The 26089-nt window shown below is 41.5% G+C and overlaps 1 protein-coding gene across 1 annotated transcript; it reads left to right on the top strand.

Moving 5' to 3' along the window:
• Nucleotides 1-22050: 22050 nt before the first annotated feature.
• On the top strand, nt 22051-22743 carry LOC141660998 (uncharacterized). Its single transcript, XM_074467979.1, has one exon. It carries the CDS (start codon nt 22051-22053, stop codon nt 22741-22743), a length of 693 nt encoding a protein of 230 aa, XP_074324080.1.
• The last annotated feature ends 3346 nt before the right edge of the window (nt 22744-26089 follow it).

Raw genomic sequence — 26089 nt, 5'->3', positions numbered from 1 at the left:
GTGTGATAAGTGGAATTTATATCCACTTGGAACGCTTCATATCGACTTAAGTTGGTATTTTGGACTCAAGTATTTGGTATTTTTGATGTGTTTTTTATTGATTCATTTCAGGCACTAGTCGGAGGTGGACATGAGCTTTCAAATGATTTTATGTTAATAAGAGATCAGGGAATGGAGTGGTGGAAGGTTGCACGAAGATCAGAGCATAAAACAAGAAAATGCAGAAATTTCTCCAGAGAGCGGGCGCACCTGCGCCTGAAGGAGCGTGCCCGCGCCCATATGGACAGAGAGAGAGCACACCCGTACTAGTTAGAGCGCGTCCGTGCCAGACACTTGCTGCAGAATCCTGATTTTAGTCTGATTGGGTGATTTGAAGAGTCCAGGTAAATTGGGAACTTATATATAATGAAAAGAATATGTTTTTAATAACAAGGAAGCCAGAGAGAACATTAAGAAGACCTAGAGCACAGGAGACGGCTAAGGAGAAGAAGAATTTGTTTATACTTTTGTATTCTTCGATTTAGGCGATACTATTGGATGCTTGTTATGTTCTTGTTCAAAACCCTAGTACTTTATATATTCTTGCATAGTATTATGAACTTTTTTAGTATCATGTTGTCATTGGAACCCATGGTGAAGATGTGTTCGATCATGAACTAATCGTTGTCATGGGGTTCTAGCGGATTTATTTATGGATTTCAATAGTTGATTGTTTAAATCTTTAGTGTGTGGTGATTTATGATTTCCTAGTTTGGTTGTGCTTATTCGTCTTTGATGCGTGGCTAACATCTAAGATTGTTTGTTAATCTCTATTGAAGCGATAGTGAATATAGATGTTTAGAACTTGCAATGATAGCATAAGTTTATGTATGAATTTACATGCATGATTCATAGTGTAATTTTAACCATCTTACACACCCTATGTAATCATAATCTTTATTGTTTGGATGTTTAATAGTAGGGTATACGTATATTGAAAGATAGCGTATACTAATTTCGTGTTATATGATTAGTTATGATCACCATCGCACACTATTAATAAAGACATAAAATTTGAATGAAGTATTTAATGAAGTTAGAATCCCATGTTTTATCTCGTATAAGTAATTCACTTTAACTTCTTAGTTAATGCAAACTAGTATAATCTCTTAAGTAGTTAATCAACTCAAATTTGTTACTTGTCTTAGCTGTGAACGTTAGTCATACATTGTTGCATAAGTGCATATTCTGAACTTAACATAAACCCGTATCTGTGGGAACGAACTGGACTTAAAACTTATATTAATTGTGATCGCGTATGCTTACGTGTATTTTCACGTGTGTTTTATTGCGAACAGATGTTCATGTTTTATATTGCAAATGCTTTAAATATCTGAGTTATACCCAATGTTAGCATGTAATAGTTGAGTTGTTTAACCCTAAACCCTGATCATATCATTTAATATTTGAGCTGTGAGCCTTATTCATTTTGAACCATTGATTGTCAATACCCAGATACTAAACAACACAACTACGATACTACCCCATAAATACATATACACCATATACCAGACAATGAAACAGAATTGCTCGAACATACTAAAACTTATATACCCTACAATACCTTGTAACATAAAAGATCTACACCTTGTATAACCATTGAACCATTGTTCACATAATACCTGATTCTTCTACAGGCTTGAAGCCATTCTTCATATATACCTTGATATACTCTGGTAATACTCATGAATTATATAATGCTCTGAAACAAATGTCTTATCATGTTAGGCCAGTAATCAAATGTAGAGGGGGGTGAATACAGTTAATACAATCAATTCGATAAAGCTTTAACAGAATCAACAATTTTTATATCAATAGATAAAAACGGATTACAAACGTACTCTCTCGAAAGGATGAACATATATCCTTGAGAGATGCTAGGTTATGCGAATGATATAACAATGTTCGCAATGCTTATAGCATGAACCTAATCGGTGCTTTATATAGAGCACAACAACACAATGTATAAGGAATCATATTCTATTAACAAAGAAACCTAATACAATGCTTCTGAGATAAAGTCCTTCACCACCTTGAATCCCTGCTTTCCTTCTTCTCTTCGAATATCTAGTGAAGTGACTATTTTCTGATGACATCATCTGCTCATCATCAAGTACTGATATAAGTACTGATGACGTCACTCTTCAGTAAATCCTGATATAAGTCCCGATGTGAACTTCTGATAGTTTCTGCTAATATCATTAATTATATCTAACAATCTCCCCTAACTTGTGCATGATGGAAATATGTACAAGTTCAAATTAATGATGTCAAAACTATCAAAATGCGAAAATAAAGTAATCATATTCATTCTTACTTCAGTGAATATCAGACTTTACTCTTCATTCTGAACTCTAAAACAGTCTGGAAAATCTTCAAGAAACTTGCGCAGCAGATTCTCTTCCATAACATCCAAATACCATTGCATCCTCTATTTATATTCCCTTAGTTCATCTGTTGATTCATCATTCTGAAAGATGGCAGCCCTTAGATTATGTAACTTCAAATTTCCAAGAGATAGATCATCCAGCTCTAGAAAACCAATTTTCTTTCCATCAGGATTAAAGTTTAAAACTTTAGTCCCTAGACTTATTTCTATTTTGGCTCCTCCAATAGGCATATCAACCGTGACGGCCTCAACCCCGGGGTCAGGAGTTGACGTCACCAAACACAACAAACCACAAATATAAACTACAAGATTATTATTATACTAACACGACCACAAAACCAAGATCCGATCCAGGTTCAAGTATGATTTAAGCTACGTATTATTACAAAACCATTTATTAAAAAATCTGACACACTAACTTATTCAGCAACTCATCAGACCGACATGGTCTGATACAAACTACCTCAGAGGAGCCAGGACCAGAAGGGGTTGAGACTCTGTTCTGTCCGGGTCTGATAGTTTTTCTAGGCATCTGTGCTAAATATATAATAGGTTACAAGGGTGAGCATATAATCGCTCAGCAGTACCAACATATGAATATCAAAGTAAAAACAGTACATAAACAGTTATAGGAGCAGAACTGTGAATCAATATGAAATCAGTAACCTGTAATCATTTCGAACAACAGTAAATAAAACTGGATATCACTGACTAGCATGCTCTAAATAAAACAACGTAGTTGTGTGTTGTGTAAACATCAGAGTCCAATTTTAGCATGCTATTCACATTTGTTATTCAACTGTATAAATCACTTATTCCCTTACGGGAATCACAAAGCCAAATCAGATACGTAATGCACATGTGAAGACAGCTGATCAGGCTATCAACACCAGACGGCTCCAACTGCCATCCCATACACCTGTTCCGGAACTCAAAGACTAGCTAGGTCTTTGACCTGCTGGACTAATCGGTTAAATAATGTGCGCAACCGAGTTAACCTCTAACCCAACCTCAATAGGCCATTCTGGCCCTTATGTATCCAATATCTGATCGTTTTATCCAGTTTTCATAACACTTGTACCTATCTCAGATTAAAACCGTTTATTTAACAACACACATAAAACTGGTTCACAAATTACTTTTATTCGAGATAGGTGCCTTTTCAAAGTTACTTTCCCCCCAAAACAGATTTAAACAGTTAGTTATAACTGTAGGGGATATGTAACTTAAAACGTTTATGTTCCTGTACGAGGATAAAAAATAGTTTATTCATATACGCTGAACCATAAAAGAATGGTCAGGGGTACTTGCCTTGCGACGCTTTAATAGAAACCCTAGGTAGCTTTTATGCTGACTTCGGTTCTTGCGAGACTCGACTGGGATCTACAGTAACTGAATAACCTAATTAGTTATACCGACATACTTGATATCATCGAACTCAACTAACCCAATCCGATAACCCGACTCGCATAATGTATATACATATAATCACGTAATCAATATTCACAATAGGGGTAAAACTTTTTATATCAGATAATACACTTCTCGTATTTAAAATAATTTTTAGAAAATTTGGACATCGACTCCTCTATTTATAACCCTAACCGACGAAACATAATCGACGTCAATTTCCAAATCACCATTTCACAATTTATGACACAATACGATTTTTACAATTAAATAAATATTTACGTACGAAAACTAATTATATGAATCACTTTATTTATTTTATAAATTTAGAACTCAGAATTAATTCATAACCGTCCACCGTTGACTCGCTGTGGCTCATCGTCGAGGGTGGTAAATTGGTGCCCGATATAATATGGGTTTCCAAATAAATTCCACTGATTAAATACGATTCCCGCATGAAATTATTAATATCAAGAATATTTATTCAAATAATTCTTGCATTAAAAGGAATTAAATTAGAATTATAATAATCAAACAACTACACACAATTTGCCCCAACATTAGATACCCAAACAGCAAGGCCCAATTAACAGGCCCAATAACACAGTCCAATAGAGAAGAAGGGAAGCACAGGAAGACGGCCAACAAACACACGGCCACCTCCGTACACACAACACACACTAACACATCCACATAACACACACAATTCACATACACACACAAGGTAGCTCATATACACATACATATACACAACGAAGTAAGCATCAATCCGAGAAGCAATGAAACCAACCAAAAAACTTATGGCCGGAATAATTACCGGAACAGGGGAGCCAGAAAAAGGCGCCAGGAAAGAAAGAAAGGAACGAGAGAAGAGAAACGAAGGAAGGGTTGAAGAAATTGAGAGAGAGATGAGTGAGGATTTGAGGGAGATAAAAGACAGTCAAGAGAGACAAGAGATTAGAGAGAGAGAGGTTAAAGAGAATGGTTTTGAGAAATAATTTTGTTGTTTACGCGTGGCAATTAAACCAGATATGTGTCAATTTTTTTATAAGATTTTGACACGTGTCCCTGTAATATCCAGAATCCCGAATTTAACTGGGTTTATGCATTTATCGAACAAAGCCGTGGTTAACAATTAGCCGAAAAATTATCAATTGAGTACCAAAATTCTCGAAATATTTGAAAGTGAATAAAATAAAAGTTTCATAATTAAATACAAATTATTCAAACGCGCAATATAACTGGATTTAATAATTTAATGAATAAACGCGCGGGTGAATTTAATCCCAAAAATTCCAAATTAATTTTAAAATTTTCGAAATATTCCAAACTTAATAAAGTATGAATTTCATAATTTTTAAACCATCCTAGAATTAATTACTGATTTTACAAAGAAATATACTCATAAAATCATTTAAAGATAAATATTTAATGAAATATTGATTATTAAATTTTGTAAATTCCCAAAAATATTTATTGAAATTATAAATCCATAAAAACAATTTTAGAGACAATCCAAGTATTTATGAAAATATATCTGCCATAAAATCACTTTTAAAAGTGAAACAAAAATAATACGACTCAATAATTAATCATACAAATATTTCCTGTAAACCAATAATTATATATATTTAATAATAAACAACACACGGCTTTCAAAATCAATATACATATTTTATATAATAAATTATTCAACAATTACATATTAAAATAAGATAAAAATATACGAGTCGTTATATCCTTCCCCCCTTTAAGATTCTGTCCTCAGAATCTGATCTAACTAAACAAATGAGGATATTTATCAAACATGTCTGACTCTAATTCCCAACTAGACTCTTCTACTCGAGGGTTTCTCCAAAGCACTTTAACTATGAGGATTGACTTATTTCTAAGGACTCTGATATGGATTGAAAATACATCCTAAATACATATTAAATATCACATTAATTGCACTCGGGATTTTTGTCTAAAAGTCCAATACATACCTGTCTGGTGCGAACTCATTGCAGACTCAAGATGGCCCATGTAGAAAAGGCCCACTAGCTGAGGTCGTCAAGGTCCACGAACACAAGTTATTCACGGACTAGGCCCAATATGACTGGAAGAGCAGATATGTGTGTTTTAAACGGACTAAAAGTCCTACATAGAAGGTTCTGGAACTCCTTCCTCAATAGGAATCATAATCACCATCTAATTTGGAGACTTGTCCACCACGTCTCTCAACAAGAGTCTAACCCTAGACTCACCTCTATATAAAGGGCTCGACCCCTCAACCTAGAATTATGTTTTTGGCTTGATTCTCTACAACACAGAGATACGTAGGCATCTTGGAAGGATCGATAGTCCCGAACGCAAGAGCAGCCATTAAAGCTCCAAGCTCACCAACCCTAGCATTAAAATACTAAAGTACTAAGGTTTTTATTCCACAACATTTGGCGCAGTCTGTGGGAAGACTATAACAACCATGGTGAATACACAAAGCAGAAATAATAGTGGGACAGACATTCCTGTTCCACTATTAACAATCACATCAGTGGTGGAAGTACCACCACACTCAACTTAGGCCTCTACCCAAGGAGGAACCCTGGTAGGGGCAACCGAGGCTCAGCCACAAGGGACGAATCCCCTGGCTCCTCAAGGGATGAATCCCTAACTTCAGCAGCTACATGCACCTGTGAACTCTCAACCCCTTGGGTATGAGTCCTCGACAATTGTGACTACTAACCCCCCTTACAAGATGCCTTTATACCCCGAAGTTAGAGGGAGTGGACACTCTAATAGGAGTGAAGCACAAGGGTGGACGCCCCAATACCTACGTGGCTTATATCCTATTCTGGAGGATCAAGAATTCTCTGGACCTTATACTGAAAGAGACTCTGAGTCATCGGATGATGATGTTGCTCCAAGAAGGAGGCGTGCAGACAAAGAGCCAATGGCTGATACTAAACAACGCTCCAGGAGTACTCAAGGGATGAATCCCCAAGATGTTCAAGAGAGAATCAGGGCTCATGAAGCTGAGATCCAAAGGCTGAAGCGTGACCTGGAGACACATCTGGCCCCAAGACACCCACTCGCTCTAAGGCGGAGAAATCCTCCTCTAATCATAAACCTGGATGGTCCAATACCAAGAAGGGAAATTGCCTCAAAGGCTGATCCAAGTGATCTTATGCCCTTAGGAGATCCTGATGATCCAAACCCACCATTCACTGATAAGATAATGAATGCTCACATCTCAAGGAAGTTCAAGATGTCCACCGATGGTACTAGCGACCCTACTAATCATGTTAGGATGTTCTCTAATGCACTGTTGCTACAGCCCATAAATGACATTATTAAGTGTCGGGCCTTCCCTCAAACCCTATCGGGTATGGCTTAAAGGTGGTACAGTCGTCTTCCCCCAAACTCTATTGGATCCTTTAAGGACTTGAGCCAAGCTTTTATCACGTAATTCATAAGTGGCAGAGTGCACGAGAAGAGTTCAGCCTCTCTCATGGGCATAATCCAAGGAGCAAAGGAGTCGCTGAGAGAATATCTGAATCAATTTACGAATGAGTCTTTAAAGGTCCCTGATCTTGATGATAAGGTGACTATGATAGCCCTACAACAAGGGACTAGAGACGAGTTCTTTAAGATGTCCCTGGCTAAGCGCCCTCTCGAAAGTATGCTGCAGCTCCAGGATATAGCCGAAAAGTATATCAAGGTGGAGGAGAGTATGAAAAGACAGCTCTGAATCATGAACCTACTGGAAACAAGAAGTGAAAGATGGATCAGGAGTACGACGCTAAGGATAAGTATCCACGAATTGGCAAAAGCTCGGAATCCTCCTCTTCTAAGAAGAATCAGCAACCAAGGCTTGCTGAGTATGCGAGGTTGAACGCTCCAAGGAGCCAAATCCTTATTGAAAAAGACAAAAAGTTCAAATGGTCGAAGCCAAAGGTGGAACCCCGAGAAAAGAGACAAGATTCAGTACTGCAGGTTTCACAAAGATGTCGGTCATGATACTGACGATTGTAGGAAACTCAAGGATGAGATTGAGTATCTGATCCGAAGGGGAAAGTTTGGACGTTTTATCAAGGGTGAAGAGGCCAGAAACCAAAAGAGAGATAATGATCGAAGAGATGATTATCAGAGGGGTAACGACAGAGATTGCAACCCACAGCCCCGAGGGCCAGTAATTAATATGATCTCAGGAGGACCTACCGCAGCTGGTACTACTAGGTTCTCCCGAAAAGCTTATGCAAGAGAAATAATGAGCATAGTTGGAGAGCCATCTAAGCTTTCTAAGTCAGGATGATCCTCTGGTTATCACTCCGATAATTGGAAATTATCCAGTTATGAGGGTCCTAGTGGACAATGGAGCTTCCGTGGACATTTTGTTTCATTACACATTCATAAGGATGGGCTACAATGATTCTCATCTAACTCCATCTGATGCACCCATCTACGGGGTTAACCATGTGGAATGCAAAGTCGAAGGAGCAATACAACTTCCCGTAACTATCGGGGGGAGGCCACACAGATGTTGAATTTTCAGGTTGTCAAGGCAGCCTCTACTTACAATGCTATCATGGTTGGAACATGGATCCATGATTTTAAGGCTGTACCCTCAACCTACCATATGGTACTGAAGTTCCCAACTAGGAATGGTGTTGGTGAAGCAAAAGGAGATCAGAAAATGACCAGCAGTTTCTATGTTGTAACACTTAGGCCCGATGGAACCGGGGGCAGGACCTCCTCATAGAAGAGATGGATGTCCGAGAGAATGATGAACTACGAGGGAAGCCAACCGAGGACTTGGTCCTAATACCCTTTGATCCCTTAGACCCGGAGAAGGTCACGTACATTGGGCCATCTCTGGACAAGCCCTTGAAGGGCCGAATGACAACTTTCCTTCAAGAAAGCAATTAATTATTTGCTTGGACAGTAGTTGATATTCCTGGGATTGACCTAAACCTTATAATACATAAGTTGAACGTTGATCCAACTCGGAAGGCTGTAAAGCAAAAGAAGAGAACATATGCCCCTGATAGGATGAAAGCCATTAAGCAGGAGGTCGAAAAGATTTTAGAAGCTGGATTTATTGAGGAAGTGCAATTCTATGAATGGTTGTCCAACCCCGTAATGGTTAAGAAGGCCAATGGAAAGTGGAGGATGTGCATTGACTTCACTGACTTGAATGATGCTTGTCCCAAGGACTGTTACCCCTTCCAAGAATTGATACTCTAATCGATGCCACTGCTGGACACAAGATGCTAAGCTTTATAGATGGCTTCAGTGGTTACAATCAGATTAGAATGCATAAGGATGACACCCCCAATGTATCTTTTATAACTGACTTTGGTGTATTTTGTTATCTTGTTACGGCTTTTGGACTGAAGAATGCAGGAGCTACTTATCAAAGGCTGGTAAACAAGATATTTGCCCATCTAATTCGGAACACCATGGAGGTCTATGTTGATGATATGTTAGTCAAAATCCTAAGCAAGGCCAATCATATTAGCCACCTCAGAGAGGCGTTTGAAGTGCTGAGGCACCACAAGATAATGTTAAACCCGGCCAAATGTGCTTTTGGCGTTGGCTCTGGAAAGTTTTTGGTCACATGGTCTCTAAGAAGGGGATAGAGTCCAACCCCGACAAGATCAAAGCCATCCTAGACATGGAGCGACCACGCTCCATCAAGGACGTTTAGAAGCTGACAAGAAGAATCACAGCTCTAGGGAGGTTCATCTCCAAGTCTAGAGATAAATTTCTGCCCTTTTTCAAAACCCTTAAGAAGGTGAAGGACTTTGAATGGACAACTGAGAGCCAAGAGGCCTTTGAACAGCTGAAGAAGTACATAAATGAAGCCCCGTTGTTAGCTAAACCAAGTCCGTAGGACACTCTTTATTTGTACCTCGCGGTATCTGAAAAAGCTGTGAGTGCGGTCCTCGTGAAGGAAGAGCAAAAGCTCCAAAAACCCGTATACTATGTAAGCAAGGTGCTCCATGGAGTAGAGTTGAAGTACTCCACCACGGAGAAGTTCGCGCTTGATCTCATCACAGCCTCGGGGAAGTTGAGACCATACTTCCAGGCTCACAAGATCGAAGTCCTGACAGACTAACCCTTGAAAAACAATTTTCATAGCCCGAAGGCCAATGGAAAGCTCATCAAGTGGGCAATTGGGTTTAGAGAGTTTGATATCAAGTACAAGCCTCGAACGGCCATTAAGGCTCAGGCCTTAGCAGACTTCATTGTAAAATGCACCATTAACGACCAAAAAGTCGGGGGGCAAGAGATAGTAACCCCAGAAGGAGGAGAGAAGGAGAAGAATGAAGAAATAACCTTGAAAGAGTATTGGGTTCTCCATTTTGATGGTGTTATGGATTAAAACTACTATATATAATTGCTGTATTTAATACTAAGGAACGTGAGCTCCAAGGCTCGATTTGACTGCTCTTGTGTTTCGTGACTCAATCTGCCTTAACAAGATGCCTACGTACCTTGCTGATTGCCAAGGATCAAGTCAAAAAACGTAGTTCTTGGTGATACTTGCCCTCGGGGCTATGGCGGCGAGGGCTACCAAGGACGTAGTGACTTTCATGTCCTCCAAGGACTAAGTCTAAAACGTAGTTCTGATTTGTGGGGTGAGACCCCTTATATAGATGTGGGAGTCCTTGAATTGGACTTGGTATAGGAGACTTGGTGGACAAGCCTCTGAATTAGGATAGACTTAGGAGTCCTAGGAAGTAGGAAGCTGATTCCTTATCTTTTTAGGTCCCCTTGAGGCTAATCTCTAAGGATTTATATCCTTATCGGGACTCTTTTCAACATCTGATTTCTCCCTTATTAATTAATTACGAAATTAATTAATAATCAGGGCCTTTGGGCCTTTTTTTATTCCATCAGGCCTGAACTGGTCCATCAGCTTTAACCTTTCTGGTTTGAGTATCGTATATCTATTTATTGGGCCTAGCAGCCCATACCTGGCAGTATTTAATTATACTATCATAATTTATTTATCCCTATCATTTGCCCCCCAACTTTTGAGAAACATTGATTAAGTTTCGCAGAAGTTAAATCTACTCGTTCCCTTACAGGGTTTTGTTTTTGCGTAAAGTGTGGAGCGACCTACACATTTACAATGAATCTTCCTTTTATTCAGGAATTATCTTAATTTCCAGGAATTTTTCCCTAATTTTCTGGGATTTTCCCTAATTTTCTGGGATTTTCCCTAATTTTCTGGATTTTTCCCTAATTTTCTGGGATTTTCCCTAATTTTCTGGATTTTTCCCTAATTTTCTGGGATTTATCCTTAATTTCTGGATTTTTCCCTAATATTCTGGGATTTATCCTTAATTTTCTGGATCTTTCCCTAATTTTCTGGGATTTTCCCTAATTTTCTGGATTTTTCCCTAATTTTCTGGGATTTATCCTTAATTTCTGGATTTTTCCCTAATATTCTGGGATTTATCCTTAATTTTCTGGATCTTTCCCTTAATTTCTGGGATTTATCCTTAATTTTCTGGATTTTTCCCTAATTTTCTGAAAATATTAACATTTTTCAGAATTTATTTAAGGAATTTCCTTATTTTTCTTTTTTTTATACAGATTTCGACCAGGAATCCATTCGGCCAGGATCCTGGTCGAATTAACCTTCAGTATGCCTTGGTCGACTGAATTTCGAGCAGGTTCTATTCGATCAGGAATCCTGGTCGATTTTCGGCCAGGATTTTGACCCCTTCCTTTTTTTTTTTTTTTTTTTTTTACAGTTTTCGAGCAGAAAATTTTCGAGTAGGAAATTTCAATTTCGGTCAGGATTTTCGGTCAGGAGTCCTAGTTTTGACCGAATTAACTTCCCTTGGTTGCCCAGGTCGATAGAAATTCGGGCAGGATCCATTCTACCAGGATTTGGCCTTGCTTTCTGGTCGACAATCTTCTCAGGGTTAAGAAAAGAGGATCAGGATTTTCGGTCAGGAGTCCTAGTTTTGACCGAATTAACTTCCCTTGGTTGCCCAGGTCGATAGAAATTCGGGCAGGATCCATTCGACCAGGATTTCTATATAATTCTTGGTCAAATAGGTTTAAATTCTGGTCGAAATAACCATTTTCTTTAGCCCTTGTCGACAGAATTTCGACCTCAACTCTTTGGATTAGGAATGTATCTGGGTTTATCTGGGTTTTGCATTTGGGCCCTAATTCTTTAATTAACTGGGCTTCTTTGGGCCTGGGCTAGTTCATGTCTTTCCAATCTGGGCCTTTTTCTGAATCTGGGCTTCTTGTACCCACATGCCCAATAATTCTGGGGCTGGTCTAAAAAAATTTTAGAACCTTCTGGAATTTTCGAGGTTTTTATGGAATTTCCAAATGTTTCTGGATTTTTCTAGAAAGTTTCCCTTAATTCTTTCAATTCCTTGTAGAACATTCCAGAATATTCCTTACTTTGGGCCAAAATGGGCTTTTTAAGGCCCATTATCCACTTATTTCTCCTATATATAGGTGGGATGAGAGTGTGCTTCTTCACACCTCTCATTTCATTTCTCTTCATCTCAAACTTCCTAATCTTCTCCTCTCTCAAATCCACTCCTTCCTCCTCCCAAGTCTTTTCCAGTCTTTACTAGATGGCTGACAAGAGTTCCGAGAGGGCGGCCAAGATAGCCTCGGCTTCAAAACGAGGTAAGGATATCGAGATCCGCTCTTCATATATGTCTTTAATTGATATGATTAATACTAGGGGGGATGAATATCCTTCTACTGCACATCTCGACTCCTTTAATCACTGTAATACTTGGCATAACATAGATTTCAATAAACTAAATGCTCGTTATAACGTCCCTCCCCCCTTTAGACTAGTTCCAGTCTCTGGTGGTGACCGTACTTGCCACTGGAGGCCCGATACTCTCTTCATCTACACCGACGCCCTTAATGCTGGGCTTAGGTTCCCTTTCCATCCTTTTATCCCTCATCTTTTGGCTGACTTACAAATCAACCCGTGTCAGCTTCCTCCAAACGCCTGGAGGAATATTCTATGGTTTATGGTTTGTTGTCTTAGGGAGGGCTTTCCTCTTTCTGTAGCCGTTTTTAGGAAAGTCTTTCAATGTTACAATAGTTCTTCCAATATTTGTGGCTGGGTTTATGTCAAACAAAGGCCCAAAAGCAAACATATCTTTAATAGCGCCTCTATTCCTGATAATAATCCAAATTGGAGGAATAGTTTCGTTGGGTTACGTTGGGAGAATGGCGACTGGGGCACGCTCTTTCGATCTTCCTTCGGGAAGGTCAGTGATGGTAGCCTCAAATCCATTCACTTAACTCCTGAAGAAACTATCATTTACAATGGGCTCACTCAGGATGATGGCACCACCACCAGCTGGACTCTTTTAGAAGAGTTTTCCCTGATTCATGTGGGACTATCCTCTGTTTCTCAACAGGATATTTCTCTTCCCTTCTCAATTTTTCTTTATTTCACGCATTATTAACATCACTTATTTTGTCTTTTGCTTTGTTTCAGCTGCTAAGGAGATTAACGAGGACAATGTCCCCTTGGTCGAGGAAACAGCTAGGATGAAGAAAGCTCGGTTAGCAGGCCTAGACACCCGAGGAAAGGCGACAGAGCCTATCTTCTTGAGAAAGCACAAGGAGCCTATGGGGGAGGCTTCAACTGAAGGAGCTGAGGGCCATAATGCTCCTATCACTGCTGCTGCCCCTGCTGCTGCTGCTACAGGCGCCTTTCAGCCTCTCTGGGGATTCCGCCGAGGGGATACCGTGGTTGGTTCCACGAAGCATGCTTGGGATTGGTCCTACCATAGCGTGACTCCAAAGGACTTTACTGATGTGGTGGCCACCCCTGACCTTGAGAGGATTAAGCTCATGGGAGCCCAATCTCTGGCTTCGGTATGCCTTCTCTTTTTTAAACTTATTTCTCGTTCTTGTAGCACTTTCTTGCCTTATACTTTGTTAATTGTTTTGTTTCAGTCTAACGCCTACTTTCAAGGCGCTGTGAGGCAAGCCGAATCATGGAAGCGGGCTTCTGATAAGGCCGATAATGCCCTCAGGAGGCAGCAGAAGAAGTATGCTACCCTGGAGAAGAAGCTCAAGCGCAAGGAGGAAGAACTCGGAGAGTCTAACGCCGAGCTGGTGGTACTTCGGGCGGATAAGGATAAGGCTATAGACAACTATCTGGACTCGGAGGAGTTTGCCCAATCTATGAGGATTAGGGATGATTCAGTCTTTCCCGAGTTTTTTAGGACTGGTTGGGACACGGCCCTTGGGACCGTGAACGGGGCTTGTCCTGATATTAACCCGGCGGACTATATCTGCCCTGATGACGAGGCTTTGCTACAGAGGTTTCGTACCCGAGTAGTTGTCTCAGACCATGTTCCTCAGGATCCACTCCTTCCTCCTCCCGAGTCTTCTTCCAGACCTGCTGAGGACGACAGCTCTTCCTCCTCCTCCGAGACGACAGAGACATCCAGCGAGAGTGGAGAGGACGATGATATGGATGCCGAGGGTACTTCAGCTCCTTAGAGCTTTTTCATCCCTGCGTGGCTTTTTTTTATTTTTGAGACTTTATTTATCAAACTTTTGTAACATCTATCAGATCTATTTCATTTATCACCTTTTATGCTTGCATCCATGCATTTGATTTTTATTTGTTAGGCCACAAACATACTTTGAAGAACTTATGAATTTCATAAAATTGTCTGGGATTCGTCCCTTACACAAGTCTTAATAAATTTCGTAATAAAACTAAAACATATAAATCCTAAGCAAGCAAAGCTTCAAGGTGCTTTTCAACCTACTCGCCATCCTGACGAGTGAGAATCGTACTTCGATCATCTCACACGTAGTAAACCTTCAGGTTTTGTGCATGCCAGGTTCTCGGGACTTCAAAACCATCCATAGTCTCCAGCTTGTAGGTTCCTCTACCCTGAACGCTCTTGACTCTATACGGCCCTTCCCAATTTGGGGCAAGCTTTCCTTTCTGTCCGACACCAGAAGCCTCTATTTTTCTCAAGACTAGGTCACCTTGTTTGAAAAACCTCTCTTTAACCCTTAGGTTGTAGTAGAATGAAGCCTTTTTCTGATATTCTACTATCTTTGCGTGTGCTTTATCTCGCACTTTATCGATTAAATCCAGGGCTAACTTCTGCCCTTCCTCATTTTCTTTTTCATCAAAAGCCTGAATCCTTGGAGAAGAATGTGATATCTCCACGGGAACTACTGCTTCCGCCCCATATGCCAACATGAAAGGAGTTGCATTTGTCGTGACTCTACAGGTAGTCCTATAGGCCCACAATATGGGAAGTATCTCATCCACCCAGTTATTTCTTGACTTTTCGATCCTCTTCTTTAGTCCATCCAGGATTATCCGATTTGCTACCTCCGCTTGCCCATTGGCTTGCGGGTGAGCCACAGAGGTGAACCGTAACTCAATTTCATTTTCTTCGCAATACTTCTTGAATTCCTCGTTGTTGAATTGTGTTCCATTGTCAGTGACGAGGATACGGGGAATTCCATATCGGCACATAATGTTTTCCCACAGGAATTGTGCAACCTGCTTAGTTGTGATTTTGGCCAAAGGTTTGGCTTCGATCCACTTGGTGAAATAATCAATGGCTACAATCAGAAACTTCCTTTGTGCTGTGGCCATAGGAAAAGGCCCTAGAATATCCATCCCCCACATAGCAAAGGGAATAGGTGAGTTGATAGAGGTCAGCATCTCGGGGGGTTGTCTGGCGACTGGTGCATGCTTCTGACAACGATCACACTTCTTTACATATTCTTTGGCATCAGCCATCATTTCTGGCCAATAGAAGCCTAAACGAGTTATCTTATGAGCTAAGGCCCTGCCCCCCAAGTGTTGCCCACAAATACCTCCATGCACTTCCTCAAGAGTTAAGCGTGCCTCATCGGGCCTGAGACACCTCAAGTAAGGAACCACGAAAGATCTTTTATATAGAATCCCATCTATCAAAGAGTACCTTAGTGCTCGAACAGTTAACTTCTGTGCCTCAATTGTATCGCTTGGCAACCAACCGGTCTGAATGTGAGCCTTGATGGGATCAATCCATGACGTCCCCAAGCCTACGGGAGCCACAAGCTTAACATCTATGCTTCGTGTCTTCAAAACACGGAAGTACACACTTCCTGAACTTTCTTCAATCTCAGATGAAGCAAACTTTGATAGCGCATCTGCTTTAGCATTTTCTTCCCTTGGAATGTGTTCAACATGGCATTCATTAAATTGGGTCATCACAGCCCTTACTAGGCGAACATACTTTGCCATCGTATCATCCCTTACTTCAAATTCTCCCTTTACCTGGGATATGATCAACTTCGAGTCTCCACGGACCTTTAAGTTTTTGACTCTAAGTGTCCCAGCTAGACCAAGGCCAGCAATCAGGGCTTCATACTCTGCCTCATTGTTTGTGGTTGGGAAGTCTAGCTTCATGGCATACTCAATTAAGAATCCATCAGGGCTTTGCAAAACCAACCCTGCTCCACTGGAATTTGTTTTTGATGCTCCATCAAAATAGAGAACCCAATATTCTTTCTCCTTGTCCCCATTGTCGACTCCCTTGTCTTGAGGTGTGGTATCTTCCTGCCCCCCGACTTCTTGGTTGGGTATGGTACATTCCACCACGAAGTCAGCTAGTGCCTGGGCTTTTATGGCCATACGTGGCTTATACTTGAGATCGAACTCTCCCAATTCTATTGCCCACTTAATCAGTCTCCCACTAGCCTTGGGACTGTGAATGATATTTCTCAGTGGCTGATTTGTTAGCACTTCAATTTGGTGAGCTTGAAAATAAGGACGCAGCTTTCTTGAAGCCATTACCAAGGCTAAAGCGAATTTCTCAATGGCTGAATAATTCAACTCAGCACCATGCAAAATTTTGCTGACATAGTATACGGGTTTCTGGACTTTCAGTTCCTCCTTAACCAACACCGCGCTCAAGGCGCTTTCTGAAACAGCCAAGTACAAGAATAAAACTTCACCCAGAACTGGCTTGGCCAACAACGGGGCCTGGCCCATATACTTCTTTAACTCTTCAAATGCCTTCTGATTTTCCTCACTCCATACAAAGTCTTTAATGTTCTTTAATGACTTGAAGAATGACAAGCACTTGTCTCCTGACTTGGAGATGAATCGTCCTAGCGCAGCAACCCTTCCTGTGAGTTTCTGAACATCCTTGACAGTTTTTGGGGGTTCCATGTCCAGGATTGCCTTTATTTTATCGGGGTTAGCCTCAATTCCCCTCTTTGAGACCATCAATCCCAAGAATTTTCCAGATCCTACTCCGAATGCACACTTCGTGGGATTCAACATCATCTTGTGGTACCTCAGGACCTCAAAAGCTTCCCTCAAATGGGTTATATGATCAGTCTTTACTAGACTCTTGACTAGCATGTCATCAACATAGACTTCCATAGTCTTCCCAATAAGATCCTTAAAAATTTTATTCACCAACCTTTGATAGGTGGCTCCTGCATTCTTGAGACCAAACGCCATAACAAGATAACAATAAACGCCAAAGTCAGTGATAAATGATACCTTTGGAATGTCATCCTTATGCATTTTGATCTGGTTGTATCCGCTAAACCCATCCATGAAACTCAACATCTCATGTTCAGCGGTGGCATCAATCAAAGTATCAATTCTAGGCAGCGGAAAACAGTCTTTGGGGCATGCATCATTCAGATCGGTGAAGTCTATACACATCCTCCACTTTCCATTAGCCTTCTTCACCATTACAGGGTTTGCTAACCACTCCGGAAATTGAATCTCCTCAATGAAACCAGCCTCTAAGAGCTTTTCCACTTCCTGCTTTATAGCCTCTTGTCTTTCCGGGGCAAAATTTCTTTTCTTTTGTTTCACTGTCTTCCGGCTTGGATCCACGTTTAACTTGTGGGTAATTAACTCCGGGTCTATGCCTGGCATATCAGCTGCTGACCATGCAAACACATCACTATTTTCTTGCAAAAATTTCACTAACTTCCCTCTAAGGGGCTCCTCTAATGTAGCTCCAATGAAAGTCATCCTCTCAGGATTCTTGGGATCTAAAGGAACCGAAACCAATTCTTCTGCTGGCCTTCCTCTATTCTCATCATTTTCTCGAACATCCATATCTTCAATAGGAAGAACCTGCCCCCCGACTCCATCTGCCCTCAAAGAGGCCACATAACAGCTTCTAGCCATTTTTTGATCTCCTCTCTCTTCTCCAATCCCGTTTCGGGTGGGAAACTTCATGACTGAATGGTAGGAAGAGGGGACCGCCTTGAAGGCATGTATCCCTGTTCTCCCCATGATAGCATTATAAGTTGAACTAGCCTTTACCACCACAAAATCCAGCATCTGCGTTGCTTGCCTTGGCTCCGTACCTATGGTGGTTGGCAATTTAATTATCCCTTCCACAGGACATTCTACTCCAGCAAATCCATATATCGGCATGTCGGTTGGTGTCAACTGGGAGTCGTTATACCCCATCCTTAGAAAGGTGTCGTGGAGCAAGATATCCACAGAAGCACCATTATCCACAAGGACCCTCTTAACCGGGCTATTTCCTATTATCGGCGTTATGACCAGCGGGTCGTCATGGGGAAACTTCACACCCTCTAGGTCGGAATCATCAAAAGCCAATGTTACTTCTGTCCTGGCCCTCTTCGGGGCTTCTCCAACAATATGCATAACCTCTCTAGTATATGCCTTTCTGGAATTTTTGGACAATCCAGCAGCAGTTGGACCTCCAAAGATCGTGTTTATCACAGGCCCTCGAGGTCTCGGCCCTCCATAAATGGTGTTTATAACTGGTCCTCTAGGTTGGGGATTCCGCCCCTGATCATCTTGGTCCCTCCTACGATCTTCAAAGTTCTTCCTTCCATTATTATTTCTGTCTCCCCCATCTCCAGTATACTTGTTCAATCTTCCTTTTCGAATCAAAAACTCAATTTCATCTTTCAACTGCCTACACTCATCGGTGTCATGGCCAACATCTTTGTGAAACCTGCAATACTTGCCCTTATCTAGCTTGGCGGGATCAGCCTTCAAGGGCTTAGGCCAGCGAATATCTCTGTCTTTCTCAATCTCCATCAAAATCTGACTTCTGGGAGCATTCAGCTTAGCGTATTCAGTGAACTTTTGCCCAGGTCCTCCCTTCTTGGGGGTTGAATCAGGGTTTTGTTCAGTTCTAGGATATTTATCCTTAGCGATATACTCCAAATCAGTTTTTCGTTTCTTGCCTCCAGTGGGCTCATTACTTACTACGGTCTTCCTCATACTTTCTTCAACCTTGATATACTTCCCTGCCCTCTCTTGGAGCTGCAACATGCTCTCAGGGGGTCGTTTGGCCAAAGACATCTTGAAAAACTCATCCCTAGTTCCTTGTTGCAGTGCTATCATGGCTACCTTATCATCAAGGTCTGGGACTTTTAAAGCCTCCTTTGTAAAACGATTTAGGTAATCTCTTAAGGATTCTTTAGCTCCCTGCACAAGACTCATAAGAGATGCTGAACTTTTCTCATGGACTCTTCCACTGATGAATTGCTTAATAAAAGCCTGACTTAATTCTCTGAATGATCCAATAGAATTTGGGGGTAGGCGACTGTACCATCTTTGAGCCATACCCGACAGGGTTTGAGGGAAGGCCCGACATTTTATAGCATCATTCACGGGTTGCAGCAGCAGTGCATTAGAGAATGTCCTAACATGATTAGCGGGGTCTCCCGTGCCATCATAGGCTTTGATAGTGGGCATCTTGAATTTTCTTGAGATATGGGCATTCATTATCTCTTCTGTGAAGGGTAGAGTTGGATCATCAGGATCTCCAAGGGGAAGGAGATTGCTTGGATCAGTTCTTGGGACAGCAGCCCTTCTTCTTACCGGACCATCCAGGTCTATGATAGGAGGAGGATTTCTCCCCCTAGGAGGTATGTGGGGTCTGGTGGCTTGGTGAGCCTCCAAATCACGCCTCAGCCTTTGGATTTCAGCCTCATGAGCCCTGATCTTTTCCTGCACTTCTTGGGGATTCGCCCCTGGGGTGCTTTGGGGGCGTTGCCTTCCATCGGCCATTGGCTCTTTCCCAGGACGCCTCCTTCTCGGGGCCACTTCATCATCCGAAGATTCAGAGTCTCTCTCAGTGTATGGACCAGAAAATTCCCGATCCTCAGGGATAGGATCCAAACCTCGTATATAGGGGGGCGACCGCCCTCGTGCTTCGCTTCGCCCAGCATATCCACTTCCTCCAACCTCAGGGTGAAGGGGCATCCCATAAGGGGGGTTAGTAGTAACAATAGTTGAATATTCATACCCGACGGGTCGAGAATTCACAGGTATATATATTTGTTGAACTTGAGGATTCGTACCTTGAATAGTCGGGGGAGTTGTCCCTTGTGGCTAAGGATGAGTTGCCCCTGTCTGGGCTTCCCCCTGAGTAGATGCATAAGTTGAATGGGGAGGAACCTCCACGGTTGATGAAATCACCTGGGTTGTCCCTGATGGTGTTCCCTCCTCCAGAGTGCTGGTTGTTCTCCGTGTTCTCGCCATGGTTGTTGTTCCGTTTTTCCCACAGACGGCGCCAAATGTTATGGATTAAAACTACTATATATAATTGCTGTATTTAATACTAAGGAACGTGAGCTCCAAGGCTCGATTTGACTGCTCTTGTGTTTCGTGACTCAATCTGCCTTAACAAGATGCCTACGTACCTTGCTGATTGCCAAGGATCAAGTCAAAAAACGTAGTTCTTGGTGATACTTGCCCTCGGGGCTATGTCGGCGAGGGCTACCAAGGACGTAGTGACTTTCATGTCCTCCAAGGACTAAGTCTAAAACGTAGTTCTGATTTGTGGGGTGAGACCCCTTATATAGATGTGGGAGTCCTTGAATTGGACTTGGTATAGGAGACTTGGTGGACAAGCCTCTGAATTAGGATAGACTTAGGAGTCCTAGGAAGTAGGAAGCTGATTCCTTATCTTTTTAGGTCCCCTTGAGGCTAATCTCTAAGGATTTATATCCTTATCGGGACTCTTTTCAACATCTGATTTCTCCCTTATTAATTAATTACGAAATTAATTAATAATCAGGGCCTTTGGGCCTTTTTTTTATTCCATCAGGCCTGAACTGGTCCATCAGCTTTAACCTTTCTGGTTTGAGTATCGTATATCTATTTATTGGGCCTAGCAGCCCATACCTGGCAGTATTTAATTATACTATCATAATTTATTTATCCCTATCAGATGGAGCGTCCAAAATAAAATCTAGTGGTGCAGGCCTAGACTTGCAAAGCCCTGATGGGATTTTGATTGAATATGCTTTGAAGTTGGATTTCCAGACTACGAACAATGAAGCAGAATATGAAGCATTGATAGCTGGCTTAGGCTTGGCTAGAACCGTGAGGGCCAAAAAACTGAAGGTCTACGGAGATCAAGACTTGTAGTTGCTCAAGTTAATGGGGAGTTTGGGGCCAAGGGTGATACTGTGGACAGGTACCTACGAGTCGTAAAGGGAATACTTACTCAGTTCGATGAATGGTACGGACAATATGTTCCGAGAGAGGAGAACACTACGGCAGATGCCTTGTCTTAGTTCGCCTCGTCTAAATCGAGAATTATCTGAGAAGTATTTACTTCCAGGTCTTGAAGACCCCTACTATTCATGTCATAAATCTGATAGCACCGGTTGGTGTGGTAAGCTGTTGGATAGACCCGATCAAGACCCACTTAGAAACTGGGTGGCTCCCCGACGATGCCCAAGAGGCACGCAAGCTGTCGGTTATAGCATTGAGATACTAATTGATTGAAGGCCTTCTTTATTAAAGGTCCTTTGTTATTCCATACTTGAAGTGCTTAAGATCTCTTGAAGCAGAGGAGGCACTTAAAGAAGCCCATGAAGGGATTTGTGGACAACACTTGGGGGGCAGGGCCCTCGCTTATAAGATAACTCCGTTGGGATTCTACTAGCCAACTATGCTAGCCGATACAAAGGCTTATGTGAAGAAATATGACAGATGCCAGAGGCACGCTCCAATAGTATGACAGCCCCCAGAGAGGCTTACATCGATCATCACACCCATTCCTTTTTCAATGTGGGGAATGGACATACTTGGGCCATTTCCTGTAGCATCGGGTCAAAAGAAGTTCATTCTGATAGTCATAGACTACTTTACAAAGTGGATTGAGGCTAAGGCACTAGCCAAGATAACCGCCAAGCAAATTACCAAATTCTTCTAGGAGAATATGATATACCGATATGGAATCCCACGCATCCTTGACACGGATAATGGGAAACAATTTGATAATGCAGAGTTCAGAGATTACTGCGACGATAACAGAATAGAACTCCGCTTCACCTCGGCTGCACATCCTCAGGCAAACGGGAAAGCGGAAGTTGCTAACAAAATCATCCTTGATGGACTTAAGAAAAGGGTTGAATGCTTGAGAAATACTTGGGTGGATGAGTTGCTGCATATACTATGGGCATATCGTACCACCTACAAAGTGATAACTGAAGCTACCTCATTCATGTTGGCTTATGGAGCCGAGGCAGTGGTGCCCCTTGAAATCACTCATGAATCCATTAGGATTGAAGCTTATGAGCCAGAGACCAACAAAGAAGGCATGAGGCTCGCTTTTGATCTCATTGACGAGATCAGGGACGAGGCCAACGCCTTCAATGCAAAGCATCAACAAAGAGCCTCCCTCTATTACAATAGATGGGTTAAAGAAAGGTTCTTTCAACAAGGAGATTTGGTTCTAAGGAAGATTGAGGCATCAGGAGTGGGGGAGAGAGGAAAGCTAGCCCCTAACTGGGAAGGACCTTATAAGGTCAGGAGGACATTGGGACGAGGATCGTACAAGTTAGAGACCCTAAATTGTGATGAAGTGCCCCGCACTTGGCATGCTTCAAACCTGAAGGTTTATTTTATTTAGGAAATTCACTACATGTTCCGAGTACATAATTAAGTTTATAAATAAGTTCGACAAAACCATCTTATGTAAGGGTTGAACCCATTTCTTAGAGATATTATCTATTTATGCAAGTTTATTTCTATCATCTTGTCTACCAACTTATTTAAGTACGAGCATCTAAAGAATGCAAATCCCGGAGGACCAAATGCCGAAAATAAAAGACAAGTATGAAATGAAATTAAACAAAGTGTATAGATAAAAGATCCTAAAGGATCATAAGTTAAAGTCCAGAAGGACCAATAGGTTACAGACCAATAAGGTTCAAACTAATAAGTTCTGAAAATGAAAGCCACATACGGAAATCAAGGCCATGCAAGGCTACATCATTCACTCATAAGAAGAATCCTCCCCCTCACCATCCGAGCCTTCCTCAGAAGAAGAACCACTGCTCCCTGGAATCGGCTTCATAATCTTCCCATGAAGGGCTACCCTACTCGAGGGGGCCTTATCCTTAGAACAGGAACCGGAACCCCCGTGACTGGAACTCGATTGAGACCTCATATGAGGAGTCGAGGGCACAGATTCGGAAGCTTGTCCGGATGGATCCATAGTAGGTAGCTTCCAGGGGCAAGAAAAAAGGCTTGGATCAACCACATCCGACCATATGCCCTAAGCATCTTTGATTCCTTTATTCCAACCTATTTCCAGGTTAACAGGGCGCATCTCATCATCATGCCCGTCCATCATTTTAGTGAACCTAGAGGTTCTGTGATAAGCACCCTCGAGGTCTTTACATTCCTTCTTCCTCTTCTCCTCCGAACTAGCATATTTCCTCTCTATGACAACGAGCTTACCCTTTACTTCATGAGCCTTGGACTCCCATTCCCCTGCGGATATAGTTATTTGGTTCATAGAAGTCTGTAATGCGGTATAGTCGCCTCTCATATTAACAGCTTGAGTGGAGGACGCCGCAAAGTAGGATTGGCCTGACAAAGAAAATATGAGTATAGTTATAAAAAGTTTAAATATGAAGGGCCGAGACCCCAATGAGTGATTCCTATAATATTTTCTAAGTTCTAAGAAGAGGAGAACTTAAATAAAAATTTACATAAGGAGAAGTATACCTGATAGAGGGCGTGAGCCCCCAGCATCTCGGCCTTGAGAAGCTTCTCACCAGAAGAGACGAATAGGAGATCAGGAGGAGTGATGTAGTTCCTCGACCACTCAAGGGCAAGGCCCGGGCTGCCAAATACGGAGTCGTTGGAAGAGATACTTTATCCCGGCTCGAAAGGGGTCCTGGCATTCCCGTCAAAGTCTTTGGTCCTCTTCTGACCAGATCCCGACGCCTCAAGGAAGGCAGGAACCTTAGGAATATGGTTGGCCTTTTTAGTTGCATCTCTGGCCATCATGCCCGTAATAGCATCGCTCAGCTTGGCTTTGGCATCAAGAGCCTCAGCAGCTGAAATAAGAAGGAAATAAAACAGATATAATAATAAACTTGCACAAAGTAAGGGGAAACAAAGATAAATACCCTTTATAGAGAGGCAGCTAAGGCCATCCTCGACAAGCTTGACTTCTATCACGAACTCCCAATAAGGGGTCCTCATGTCGTCATCAATAAGGAGATCTCGGGAAAGAAGCTCGGCATCAGAAAGGTTAAGAATGAAGTGAGAACTATCAACTGGGCTACTAAAGTCACGTCTAAAGTATGCCCCCAGTCTTCATCCTTGCACTCAACGAACACAAACTTCTTGTTCCACTTATGGTTTGAGTCATTGAGAGAGCTGGTGTTCAATATATGAGGAACATGGGCTCTGTGTTGTATCATAACCCAACCAGGCCGATTCAAAGGAGAAGCTTTATCATGAAGATACTACGGAACATCGTCACACTCAAGGGGATGCCTAAGTCATGACATCTCACTATAAATAGAATGATGAAAGACCACTCATTAGGGTAAAGCTGGAATGGATGAATCTTGAGTTCAGCTAGAAGCCTCGAAATGAAAGGGTGCAGAAGAAATCTTAGCCCAGACTTAAGGGCCGCCTTGAACACAAATAGCCTTTGGTGGCAAAGGTTACAAGCCCTCTCACTTGGCTTAGCCTTATGAACCCGTAAGCAGTCGGGCCAGGAGTAAATCGACTTAATCTCCTCGACATCCTTCTCATGGAGCATACTTCTGGGATGAAATGCATCAAAATGGACGGTACTAGGGTATTCATGCACCCTCTCATCTAACATACTCTTCAGACTGTTCGAACAATGTTTAATTGAGAAGGGCGAAGCAAGAGCTTTACCTTGGAGGGAGCGGAGAGTGGCCCTCTTGTACAGAGCTTCCTTTTGAGAAAAAGAGGACTTGTTAGGACATTGTCCGCCAGAAATTCTTGGAGAACTTGAAGAAAGATAAAAGCTTAGGAGAGTTTGAGAACTTGGTAAGTTGAGAAATGAAGGTGTGAATGAAAATGAACATATTCAGAATGATCAATGTACTTTAGAATGTAGTTTGATTTATAATACATTCCTCTCTGCTTTAAATGTATCAGGTTCTTTATTAATGCAGACCATCTGGCAGTTACAAAATTAGTTACCTTGAAAATTATAGCAATAAGTTCCAATTCCTGCCATGGTTTTTCTCTTAACTGTTCTTGATTCAACCATAAGCTTCTCCCAGACTCCAGAAAATAGATTATTTTCTCTTCAATATGATCAATAAAAATTTGCATTAATATGATCTTCTGTAAGTCTTCAAGCATTACATTATCTCCAATTTCTGTCAAATAAGAATATTTTCTTAGAGCCAAAACATCTCCTACAAATGGATCATCATCATTTAATCTTCCAAGACCACTTGTGATTCCAGGTTGTCTAGATCGAGAACTTCCACTATAAATCTTTTGTAATGTTTCAGAAGAATCTCTTGTAGGTGTTGGTTTCTTGCTTCCCCATAGTAGCTTCTTCTTCTCTTCAAAAGTAAGTTCTGGCTTATAAGAGACTATGTCTTCAGAATCAAGATTTCATAAAACTACTTGAATTGGGTTTAAGATATCAACAACATGAGTAGAATCAGAGGGTGTGATTGGTTTAATAATAGTTTCTTCCTTAACTTGAGCAGTGTCAGAGGTTAATTTCAGTTTATCAGCCCAGTTAACTCCATAAATCTTCCTTATTTGCTAAGCTTGGATGATTTCTTCTTCTTCACATCTTTCTTCAGTATCATAAGCTTGAACTACTGTATGGATTGGATCTATCATTATTTGAGATTTAGTTTCCTTAGATACTGATTTCTTCTTTGCAACAGCTTTGACTTTAGGCTTTGAAATCTTTGACTTCTCTTATATATTCTCTTTTCCTTTAAGCTTCTTGTCAG

This window comes from Apium graveolens, chromosome 5 (genome assembly GCF_009905375.1).
Source record: "Apium graveolens cultivar Ventura chromosome 5, ASM990537v1, whole genome shotgun sequence".
Classification (NCBI taxonomy): Eukaryota; Viridiplantae; Streptophyta; class Magnoliopsida; order Apiales; family Apiaceae; genus Apium; species Apium graveolens.
The sequence above is the reverse complement of the archived record's forward strand: the minus strand, read 5'-3'. Positions and strand labels throughout refer to the sequence as shown.

Bases quoted from the DNA above. Each gene is read 5' to 3' on its own strand.
- LOC141660998 (XM_074467979.1), top strand. From the start codon at position 22,051: ATGATATACCGATATGGAATCCCACGCATCCTTGACACGGATAATGGG.